The following is an 11,787-nucleotide window of genomic DNA, read 5'->3' as shown; positions in this document are numbered from 1 at the left end:
CTTATTGAACTGATTGCAGATGTGGTTCTGCAAATTCTGCATATGTGTTGTTCAATCAACATGAAGTACATCCAACATTAGTCTGCTTAGCCAGCTTGTTTAGTGGCCAAGACCTGCTGTATGTTGCATTAGCGATTTTAAGCATCAGTCACAGAAGGCATACAGTATTAAACATTGTCAAATTGTCCTTTTCATTTATCAAAATTACAATTTTAACAGCTTATTGAGGGCTTTAAAAGGTGGGTGTAACATGCAAACATTCCCATGTGCTTAATCAAAACCTCAATAAATTGTTTTTTTCCCCTTGTCGTCTCAAAGATCAGTCAGTTCTGCCAGCGAGTCTCACTTTGGGTAGATCTGCTAGAAAAGAATGAGGCCTGCCGAGACAGCGGTTAACAATAAAATGAAAAATTCAACATCAGCAACCCTCCCGCAGCAGATTTACCAATTAAGCACAAAGTGGCTGATATAATTACCTTGTAGGTTAATGGATCCTCAATCCATCCATGTAGTCGCGAACCTCAGAGCAGAGAGCTTCTAATTGTGTTCAGACGTTACTGCACATTGATCTTTAACCGGCTCACCAGAGTGAAGATGTGAACTCTCTCGGGAGTCTGTGTGAATTTTTACAGGACTTTTGAATACAAAGCACAATGCAACATCTGTTACTAAGGTGTCAGGTCCTTTCTTCCTGTATTTTGTTCACCCACTTAACCCCCGATACACACACACACACACAAACACACACAAAACACTCAATACCCAACAGCTAAAAGTGCAAATCGTTTAATGTCAGCCACATTTTTACTTATATACAGTGAAGTTGACCCTAATAAAATCATAAAATCACTTTCTCTCTTATTTACCTCATTATATTGTAAATTTAAAACTTCCAGCTACTCCACATCGACCCTAATACATTCAACAAAGCAAAACTGAACAAACTTAAGAGAGAAAGAGAGAGAGAGAGAGAAAAAAAAAAAAAAAGAACTTGCTGAAATAAAAACACCATAAAATGTACAATAATACAAATGGCACACCACAAGTCTGTTGTGTCAAAATGTGACAAGAATGCGATCGCTTCCCCTCAGGGGTTGAAGATTCAAGTTGAGTTTGTTTTGTGAACTCGGGGCCCCTTTCATCACTAGGGCGCTGTGTACACACCGCACACTCACACACACACACACACACACACACACACACACACACACACACACACATCCTAAAATCAGGCACCTAAGAGATTGTCTTTTGACACGTTTGCTTTTGAGACTACATACATTCACTTGGGAAGGGTGCACACCTGTATAACCAGAACACGCGATTATGTTGCTATGTGCACTAAAAACCGGAGGAGGGTCCCAAAAAAGTTATTGCCAGCTTGCAGAGTAGACATGCAGTTTTTTCACGTTATAATAAAGCCATTGATGTGTGTGTATGCGTGCTTTGATGTGAGGAAAAACGTGTGCCTGTGTGTTTGGGTGTGCAGCGTGTATCTAAATCTCCTCAAACCATCTACAGGAAACTCCTCAAAAGGCACTTAAATAGGGGATTTTTCTTTTTTTTTTTTTTTTCCTCTATAATATCTGATATAACATGAGACTCAATGTTAGTGGCAGAAGTATGTGGAGACAATCCACATCTACAAACATACTCCACTGTCTACGTAAGACTAAAAATGCAAATGCATTCACACAGTTGCAGTCATACAAACACGATTGCCTTCCGTCGTGTTGTCTAAAAACTCATTCGGTTGGACAGTCGCCTGCCTCAGTATCTGGATAGGGAAGATTCATCTGTGCAAAAGTTTACCTTCAAATGTGCAGCCTAGCATGAATTAAGTGCACATCCAATACTCACCGACGCTTACTCACAAACATACGTCAGCCTTGCTTTTCGTCTAAAACTTATACTTTCTTAAGGAGGTCTTTTAAAAAAAAAAAAAAAAAAAAAAAAAAAAGTAGAATACTTGACTCAGTAAGTCATCAAATCCAACTCAAAGCAATTTCAAAAAGGCACCAGACTTGCACAGTGAGGGTGAGTCTCGCCGTGGGCCACTCCTGTGCTGAAGTTCAAACATATGTGGAAAGACTGGGTTTCAGTTATTATCAGTGAGTAAAGGAGATAGAGTAGAGGTGAGGGGGGAGTGGGAGGAGGCTGCAGGGTGGGTGAGGAAGTCCTGGCGTCGTTCAGGTGAGCATGGGCACGTCGTCCTCTGAAGTGGTGTCTTCAGACAGCGGGATGAGCAGCACCTCGTCGTCCGAGGAGGACGAGGAGGAGGAGAACGACGGGGAGATGGAGAGGGGCATGTAGTTGGTGGAGGAGGATGACGGCGATGCTCTGAAGAGGGAGATGCTCAGGCCCAGCGTGTGGAAGATGGAGGCCAGAGAGGGGCTGCTCGGTGGGGGGACGGCGACGGGGGGAGTTTGGGGAGTGGCCACGGGTGGAGCTGGGGGAGCGTACGGAGGTGGAGGCGGGGAAGCGACAGGTGGCGTCGGTAGCGGCGGTAGAGGAGAGGGTGCTTCGCGCTGTTGCTGCTGCTCCGACTGACCCAACAAGCCAAGTTTCTGAGGCACCGGCTGGTTGACCGCCTCCACAGCCGACGAGAAGCTGGTGGGAGCGGAGTGAGCCGGCGTCTGACCGGGTGGAGCGGCGTCTGCCTGCTGCTGGCTGGAGCTTGACGCCTGAGAGGGTCTGGAGGGAGGTCTGGGGATTAGACCCCACCTCCTCATGCGGCGAACGGCTCGGCGGATGAATCGGGGCCTGCGTCTGCGGTGCGGGGAGTTGACGGCGTCCTGGCGGAGGAGCTGGAGAATCCCCCTCAGAGAAAGAGATGAAGTCTGATGGAGGAACGAGATTAAGATGAGACATAATTGATGCCCAGAGGGAAAATTCACATGTTACAGCAGTGCAGCAAACAAGGAAACAGAACAGAAACAAGAACCAGGAGTAATAAATGCAAACAAAATAAGAAGTCAAGAGTAGAGAAGCTGTAGTAGAGGAAGAGCAACAACTCATATATTTGTCACTTTCCTCCTAATCAGCATTAAAATCATTTCATCTACTATGGCTTTGTATTCACAAGACACTGATCTAAGTTTAGAGAGCAGAGTAGGTGGTTTGGGCGAATACCAAGAGACAGAGCGTGCTTTGTTTTAATCCTTCCAACCCCCTCACCACCTCAGCTGTCTGCACCAACTAATAGAGCACCTTAAAGTGAACCAACGGCTCTATCTTAAAGCTCTCCCTACTTCGGCCTTCAGCCTGCTGGGGATTAATAAGCACATGACTTTAAGACAGATGACACAAGAGACAGCTTAGATGACAACACACTGCACGTGGCCTCTTTTCTGATGAATGAATATACTGTCACTTCACTTCTCCTTATTTTCAGTTTTTAGTACCAGGGGTTTTCCCACTTCCCTATTCTTTCAAACTACAGCATTTAAATAATTTATAATGGTCCTTTATGACTGCAGAAGATGTTTTGCATTACTGTGGCTTTAAATTAGTATAATTTCATGGTGCTGTTAAGATGCTACAGAATAAGTCTGTGTCCTGTGTCAGGATTAAAAACTGGACACGGAGGTCAAAGATGCAACACCAGATTGATGATCAGCTAATCAGAATCAGGTAATAGTTGCTTATAAACATGTGAGCAGCACTGGGTTGTTATCTGTAATGTTGGTATATGTAAATGCTCGACCATGTCAGCAGCTTTAAAAATACCAGGAATCAGTCAAAACAACAATGGATTCAGGATACTGGTTAACATTTCAGCACTGTGTATCCCTGCAGGCAGGTACTAGGTCTTGCGGTGCTCAACTCTCTCACCTCATTAGGGTTTTCTGTCGGGAAGTCCTCCACTGGGGGGATGATGCCCTGGGCGATCAGCTGACCGTATGACGGAGGAGCCTGCTGCTGGATCAGCTCCGCTTCCTGACGGCTGATTGGTGCGAACATGCTGCCAGAAAACAAACACATTAAGATGTATTCACACACTTAAAGCGCTTGACAGACACAGACACAGAACATCCTTTTGCAGTGAAGTTAAACCACCGACTGTCACCATCGTCACGCTGTAACAGAGACCATTAAGTTGAATGGTTAATTGGGATTTGTGTTATTATTTCATATGGCTGTGGTCCCACCTAAGTGGTCTTGTCCACGTTATTACCTGCAGCCAGGAGGGTAAATAAGGCAGCTGTGTCTCATAGTGTCTATGTGGAAGACAAATGCCTCTCTGTGGGAAAACTTAAAGCCATCGCCGGTCTATCAGGACACGCACCATACATCGCTTTTCCTTTTTTTATCCCTTAAACAGGCAAGAGTGGAAAATGAGTCGTAAAAAAATAATTGGATGTTATTACTTATCTCATTTCCACACATATCTTTTAAATATTTTGGATTTTATTAGTTGTATCTCCCAGGATACATTGCCTTATCTAAGGTATAAAAATGTTTTATGTGATGAAGAGAAGTGATCCCTGGTCATTAACATCACACATACTAGTTTTTAAACTGATTTTATCATTTCTATCTAAAAAGGACAAGGCACATTCAAATGCACAACCATCTTAACTGATTCATCTTACATCTTAACCTTGAACATCTGGGCGTAGGTATCTCTTTTCCCCAAATTACTGAAGCTCAATGCTATGTTCTTGAGACCAAAACCTTGGCACACGGTGCAACCAAAAGCAACTGAGGTTAGCAAAATACCAGCGTTTGGGAGCCTCTGTGCAGCGTTGTTCCGAAACGTGAGTAAACATCTGTGGCATTGCTTTGGAAACGCTTGGGTAGCGTAGCTCCTTTTAAGGAATAGGCCGGTGTGTATTTTGTGCGGGTGGCATGTGAGAGGTTACATGAGTGAGCCAGCAGCAGGAAAGTGACGGTGAACGCGAGCGGAGCAGAGGAAAAGGTTAACAGTAAGTTGTCAATCTGGCAGTAAATGTACAGTACAGTAAAGGTAGCAACGACAGGTTAACGCAACCTGCAGACGCTAAACAGAGAAATAGAGAAGGAGGTAGAGCAGCAGAGGAATAACCAGACCAGGTAGAGTAGATAAAAAACTATAAGAAGAAGTATATGATGTTACCTGTACTCCCTGGTCCTGAGTGAGTACAGTTTACAAGTGCAGCCCATGGCGATAACCAGCAGAAGCCCGCAAACCAGGCTGCCCACCGTTGCCGCGGTGATGACCTTGCGGGGCAGGATGACGGTGCAGTTCAGCTCGTCTGTACCGTCCTTGCAGTCCACCTGGCCGTCACAACGCCAGCTCTCAAACACACACCTGCGGACGGGACAATGAGTCATTTGTGTGTTTGAGCATGAAGGAATATAATAAGAGAGAGGTTTAGTTTCACTTGCGATATGACCAATAAAACCACAGGATTGTAAAACCAGCAACCAAAGCACATAATGAGATACTGAAATAGCATAACAGATTATGTAATAAGGTGTTATGGATTAAGCATTATATTAGTTAATGTAGGAGATGATACAAGATGCATCCTTATAAAAACTCCCATCATAGGCAGCTTTGTGTCATATCTGCAGCTCTAAATGGATCAGATAGAGCTTCTTTTTTCCATTCTTAACTTCCTAGGTTGAAATACATATCGTCATTACGCTGAATGCAACGATAAATTGAAACAGAAACATAAGGCACATTCCTCGGTTGAAAATGTCTCATTTTACTGAAGTGTAACACAACTGTAAACCCATAAATTACACAGATATCAGGTCCAATTCTCCAGAAGACTCTATTCTGACTGTCAGACGATCACATGCCTGCACACACCCTGTGACTCACACACTTAGGTTGTAAACAAAACACACCGAGGCCTGATACTAAAGACACATATCATTTTAGCTAATGTGACAAAACAATCTACAAACAAAACAAAATTAGTGGCTGAACAGCTACTAAATGGTAAAAAAAAAAGTAAACTGCTGTTTCCAAGGTCAAGAATGAACTTTGAACATCAACTTTGAAGTCAACATGGATGAGAATAATGGAAAGTTTGAACATCTACAGTCACACAGCAACAACACAAACTCAATTTGCTGATGAGAAACATGTGCACTTCGGAGCAGCTACAGAAATAGACCTTGAGGTGCGACTGCTTTGTCAACTACTGTTTCCAAAGTCAAGAATCAACAATAAAACTAAACTTTAGTTAATTCTTAATGAAGCTGAACTGAAAAGCTGGAAAAACTAAATCATACAACTGTCCTCTCTGAGTCAGGGTACACCAACCTGTCGCTGTCGCAGTGGAAGGTCCCTGGCTGGCACACGGTACAGTCCCTCTCGTCGCTGCCATCAGCGCAGTACAGCTGGTAGTTGCATCTCTCACTGACTGGGTAGCACACCGGCCTGCCAGCGAAGTGGCTGGATGACACCGCCCTCTGCCCCGCCATTCCACAGGCAAACTGGTTCAGACTGCAGCCCCTGCACCCCTCCTCGTCCTTCCCCGTCTCTGGACAGTCCCATTCCCCGTTGCAGCGTTGCTCCTGAGTAAAGCAACCTCCTGCTGCGCCACCACACCGGCCTTCCCAGGGAGGGCAGTAGGTCCCGACGTGGAATGTAGCGTTAAAGCCGTTCCCCTCTGAGCTGGGAAGAGTCTGATATGTCAATGACAGCAGGCCAGTATGGGATTCTACTTGGACTGGTTTGGTATTGGAGGCGCTGGTGATCTGTCGAAATACACAAAGGAAACATCATGTCACCAAAAGATCCTTTAATATAATTGTTAATAATTATTAGATTAATTTCTCAGTTAAATACACTCACAATTTTGATGACGTCTCCTTTGCCTTGCTCTCCGTTGCGGACAGTGAGTGTGTCCCCAGGCCCCAACGCCAGGTGCTGCAGGTCCAACCTCAGTGGCCGGGAATCTTGGGGGTCCAGAGTCCAGACACAGAGCAGTGGGGGGCCACGAATGGCTGGGGGCAAGAAGGTCCCATAGAAGGTCTGGAGAAGCCCTCCGCAAGGCCACTCAATAGGAGTGGGCGTCACAACGGGCACCCTATGAGGCTCCGGCTTCTCTTGATCTACCTGGGCCTCCTCCTCCTCCCTCTTCTTCAGCAGTGCCCACAGATCAGACAAGTTCCGGTCCCCTGACCTATCAGAGCTCTCAGTTTTATCTGCTGCTTTGTGTCTCTCCAAGCCCCTGTCGCTGTTCCTCTCCGTGTTTGTCTCTGCTTTGTCCTCTTCTGCCGTGTTGCCGTGCTTGGGGGTTTCCGGGGTGTCCACATCTGCAGCGCAGCCTTGTTCATCTGAGCCGAGGCCGTCGCCTTCCCCGAGACACTCCACCTGACCGTTACAGCGCCAGGAGAGGGGTAGGCAACGCCCTCCGAGGCATTCAAAAGATGTTAATGGGCATTCACCAGTGTCTGGAAGAGTAGAAGAAGAACAATTAAAAAAAAGGTTAAGAGAGGAAGTTTTGTATACAGTAGATGGGAAAAGACATCATTTCACAATTTGTTCAACAAAAAACACCATAGAAACACACCTCTGGCGTAACTCAACCGAAACGACGACACAGGGAACAGATGCGGGAGGAAGTGGTGTGTCACTGTAATGTTTCCCCCCGGGAATTCCATTGGCTGCGGCAACTTGGAGCCACAAAGAAGAATCGGCTCACCGCCAGATGAGGATCTTATAGACACCCATTCCTTCTTACACCGAGCTGAAAACTGGGAGAAGCTGCGGAAGGATTTAGAGAAAGAGAGGAGGAAAAAAGTCAAAGGGGAAGTACAGCAGTGAATCCGACTTACAAAACCATACAGAGACACATGTTGACATTTGTGAGATTTGTTTAGCAGTGTGTGTGCAAGCAAATAACTGGGGGGTGAATCATTTAATTTAATTTTTATGTCGGGTGGCGTTTGTCTTGTATTTCAAACTCCCCCAGCGTCTGTACCTGAGAACGACAGGTTCTCCTTCCGAACCGTTGATGATCCAGCAGTCATAGGTAGAGCCGAAGCGGTAGGACCAGCTGTGGTAAGCAGAACTCCTAATCTCTCCCTCTTTGCTGTCTAACACTTGAAGAGAGTACCCACAGTGGTCTGAGAAACAGAAGGACAAAGGTGCAGAGGTTCAGACTTCATAATAGTTTCAGTTTGTGAAGCATAAAGTGTTAAGTTAAGGTGTTAAACCTGCAAGATTTGGAGGAAAATGTCAGCAGCCTGACTAGTTTTTGATTAATTCTTAAGCTCAATATATACAAAACAGTAAAAGTGTTAAATATGATCTGCCTCAGTTCACATTTGCTATGATTATCACTATGACACCCTGTGGGTTAGAGGAATATTATGTAACGAGAATGTGTCACTGAATTATTATTTTATGATATTCACAGACAAAACATGAGATAGTGCTGACTGGTCTGCGTCCTTACCAGAGCTGAGGGCAAACTCAAAACAGCTGCACGCTGTAAAAGGAAATAAGCAAAAAACAGCACAGATCAGGCGTTTTATCAACATGCATGAGATTGTATATGTTGTGTGACATGAGAAATACAAACACACCCTTTGCTTAATAAACAAAAATTTTAAGTAGGTGCTTTGGACAGATACACAAACAGTCAAACACACAAGGATGAATGTGGATTCACTTGCCTGTTATGGTGAAAAGTAGGAGGGCGAAGAAATTGAAAGTGACTGTCATCGTGGTAATGTCTCTCCTCTAAAACACCAGAAATCATAAAAAAATGAAGACTTAAAGGCTAAATAAATGTCAGAAAAGGGTCATTGTAGGAGGTTTTGTTCAGGAAGACATCACCTGCAAAGTGAAAGAAGAGAAGATACGAATAAGAAACACATGAAGTACCTTATACATAAAAAAGAGAAAACATTCAATAAAATAGAGAAAATAAAATCAGAATAAAGGATGCTATTAAGTATGATGAATATAGCTAAACGCCGTAATCAGGTCACAGAATCTGATGAGTCACAGAATAACGTGTTAATACCCATTATCTTGTAATTATGACACAGTAACACATAATTATGTGATATGGTAATTTACAGTTAATATTTTCCTTAGAGCTTCAACGATTAATCAATTAGTTGCCAACGATTAAATTAATCACCAACTATTTTGACAACTGATTAAATTGCTTTGAGTCACTTTTTTACAAGGAAATTTTCCGAATTCTCTGATTCCAGCTTCTTAAATGTGAATATTTTCTGGTTTCTTTAGGTTTCTATGATAATAAACTAGATATCTTTGGGTTGTTGGCTGTTGGTCGGGACAAAAGAAGACATCTGAAGATGTTAACTTGGGCTTTAGGAAACAGATATTGACATTTTCTGATAACAAAAAGCAGAATCTGTTAATTGTATATTTAAGGATGAAGCATGCAAAGAATGTGTCTTAGTGTTTGCTCCAATAAACGCAACATAGAAGAATAAAAATAAGGTAATAATAATAATAATAATAATAATGAAATAAAGTAGTACAAAAATTAAATGAAAATTTTAAAATCTATTTACAGAACGGAATAATGATAGTTTTGAAATTAGAAAATAAAACTAAAATATTGACTGTCCAAAGCAAAGATGGACTGTGCTTTGGACAAAGAAATTAAATATATGAAGGTGACAAGAGTAAAAATTAAATGTGACAATGTGCAATAAACAATTAAATTATGTAATAGTGGAGGTTGAATGCAATGTACGATGTTAAGTCCAGTTTGATGAAGAATATCAAAGTGACAAGTGCAGGGATTAAACGAGAAATGTGAAGTCCAGTAAAATAATTAATGAATGACTCGAGAAAATAATCAAAAGATGAATCAATACTGAACTGAATTGTTAGTTGCAGCCCTAAATTCTCCTAAAAAAGAGACTAGTATTGAGCATCAATCAAAATCAGTAAAGCACAAAGTTATTTGTAATCGAGATGCAAAGAAACATTATAAATGTATCAGGTCCAGTGGTGGAAAGTAAATAAGTATATTTACTCAAACACTGTACTTAAGTACAATTTTGAGGTACTTATTATATACAATAATATATCATTCAGAGGGACCAAACCACTACTTTAATACTGTAACTACATCAAGCCGCTAACACTTGTGTACTTTTACTTAAGTAGGATTCTTCGTGCAGGACTTTTACTAGTAATTAAGTATTTTTACATTACTGTATTGGTACTTTAACTTAACTGATCAGGTCTCTATAAAGGAAACTTATCATCATTATAAGTTGATTTACATTGCATTTCTATTTATAAAACCAAACCCACGCCCTTGTGTGTATTAGCAGGAAAACAATACACAGATGTAGTTGTCGAGGCCTCTTCTATGAGGTTGTTTTGCTCTTGAACACATCGCTGTCGCACTATTTCCTTCCCATAATCTCCTCAACAATGACGCCAGCGTTTCCCTCGCTAAACAAACATTTTTAAACTCTTTATATTATTTTCAGCAATATAAAACTATTACTTCAAGTCGATTAATACCTCGTTTAGCTTCCTGTGTATTTAGATAATGTCCAGATATAACGTAACGAGTTGGTTTCGGTTTGAAGCAGAAGGAGAGAGTCGTTCCTTTAGCTTCCTGGCGAGCTAACATGCTAATGCTAAACACCCTCGCTTCGTTTTTCGTTTAGTCGCGTTTTTATAAGCGGCGACACCCCAAGAAAAAAGTTTCCAGCACGACACAGAGGGTTATAGAAAAAGAAGAAGTCATAACATGTTGGTCAGACGCAGTAAAAAACATAATAAAATGATTTTTTAAAAAGGGACAAGAGTCGTTACCATGTCAGTCGGCCTTTCTTGTTGACAAGTTCTGAGGTACTTCCGTACATTTCAGCTCATGACGTCAGGGGCGGGGCTTGTGACGTCAGCCGTTAAATGCCTTTTAATCTAGTCATAAAACTTTACTTCATATTTTCTGTTCATATTAAGTGTTTCTATGCTTACTTATACCCCAATTTACGCTGTAAACTCATACATTCCTACAGGCGGCAGCTGCTTTGCAAAAAGAGTGAAAAGTGCAGTGTTTCTTTCTCAACACAAGGTGTCAGTGTTGGTTAGTTCATTCATTCAACAAGACTTTTTAATTCACTAAAAAACGGTGCAAAGGACCTGCCGGCAGGGCTCCTTGAGAAGTTTAAAGTAACAGGGTTTACAGTATACAGTGGTGGAAGAAGTACTCAGATCCTTTACAGGACTACAGTGTAAAATTACTCCATTACAAACAGCTAAAATTCCGGCATTTAAGATCCTACTTAAGTAAAGGTACAGATTTATTTAAAGGATGGGTTCACAGATTTTCAAGTATGTCTTAAAACAATAGTAAGGTGCCCAATTGAACATTGAAATAGGTTTTTCTTCCAACAATCATTCCTCCTGTTCATACTAGATCCCTATCTTTTGCACTTACGATGTAAGTGGGGGTTAAAATCCACAGTCCTCCTTCTGTGCAAAAATATATTTAAAAGTTTATCTGAAGCCAGTTTGAAGCATCAGCTGTCCAAATGAGTCAAATCAAGTAGATATCTTTCAATGTTACAGTCTTTTTAGTGCCAAGGTTCCTCTTTTTGTTACTATATATCCACCACAGCTCAACAGGGAAACACAAAGAGGGAATTTGACATTAAAAAGACTGTAAATGTGGCAGATATCTACATGATGTGACTAACTCTGACTGCTGAAGCCTCATATAAGCTTCACATAAACTTTAAAATGCTTTTTTGCACAAAATGACTGTGTGGACTCGCTGTGGATTTTGGCCGCCAGCACTTACATTGAAACCACATTTGAAGAAGATCTTT

General features: G+C 42.0%; 1 protein-coding gene across 2 annotated transcripts; it reads right to left on the bottom strand.

The window, feature by feature from the left end:
* Nucleotides 1–770: 770 nt before the first annotated feature.
* lrp10 (low density lipoprotein receptor-related protein 10) lies at nucleotides 771–10,865 on the bottom strand. 2 transcript variants are annotated; one of them, XM_044341073.1, is made up of 10 exons: nucleotides 10,769–10,865; nucleotides 8,626–8,788; nucleotides 8,406–8,438; nucleotides 7,929–8,073; nucleotides 7,518–7,711; nucleotides 6,797–7,398; nucleotides 6,263–6,699; nucleotides 5,099–5,293; nucleotides 3,835–3,964; nucleotides 771–2,840 (listed from the first exon to the last, which is right to left on the bottom strand). In XM_044341073.1, exons 2-10 carry the CDS (start codon nucleotides 8,672–8,674, stop codon nucleotides 2,190–2,192), a joined length of 2,436 nt encoding a protein of 811 aa, XP_044197008.1. In that variant the 5' UTR covers nucleotides 8,675–8,788; nucleotides 10,769–10,865; the 3' UTR covers nucleotides 771–2,189. The 2 variants fall into 2 exon arrangements, with proteins under 2 accessions (XP_044197008.1, XP_044197009.1); XM_044341074.1 differs by lacking the exon at nucleotides 10,769–10,865 and adding an exon at nucleotides 10,472–10,708.
* Between the last annotated feature and the right edge of the window lie 922 nt (nucleotides 10,866–11,787).

This window comes from Thunnus albacares, chromosome 22 (assembly GCF_914725855.1).
Source record: "Thunnus albacares chromosome 22, fThuAlb1.1, whole genome shotgun sequence".
In the NCBI taxonomy this organism is placed as follows: Eukaryota; Metazoa; Chordata; class Actinopteri; order Scombriformes; family Scombridae; genus Thunnus; species Thunnus albacares.
The sequence above is the reverse complement of the archived record's forward strand: the minus strand, read 5'-3'. Positions and strand labels throughout refer to the sequence as shown.

Excerpts from the sequence above, each read along its gene's own strand:
- lrp10 (XM_044341073.1), bottom strand. The coding sequence starts at position 8,674 with ATGACAGTCACTTTCAATTTCTTCGCCCTCCTACTTTTCACCATAACA. Across the intron at positions 8,074-8,405 it reads TGAGTTTGCCCTCAGCTCTG|ACCACTGTGGGTACTCTCTT; the intron begins GTAAGGACGCAG and ends TCTGTTTCTCAG. Across the intron at positions 7,399-7,517 it reads TCGGTTGAGTTACGCCAGAG|ACACTGGTGAATGCCCATTA; the intron begins GTGTGTTTCTAT and ends CTACTCTTCCAG.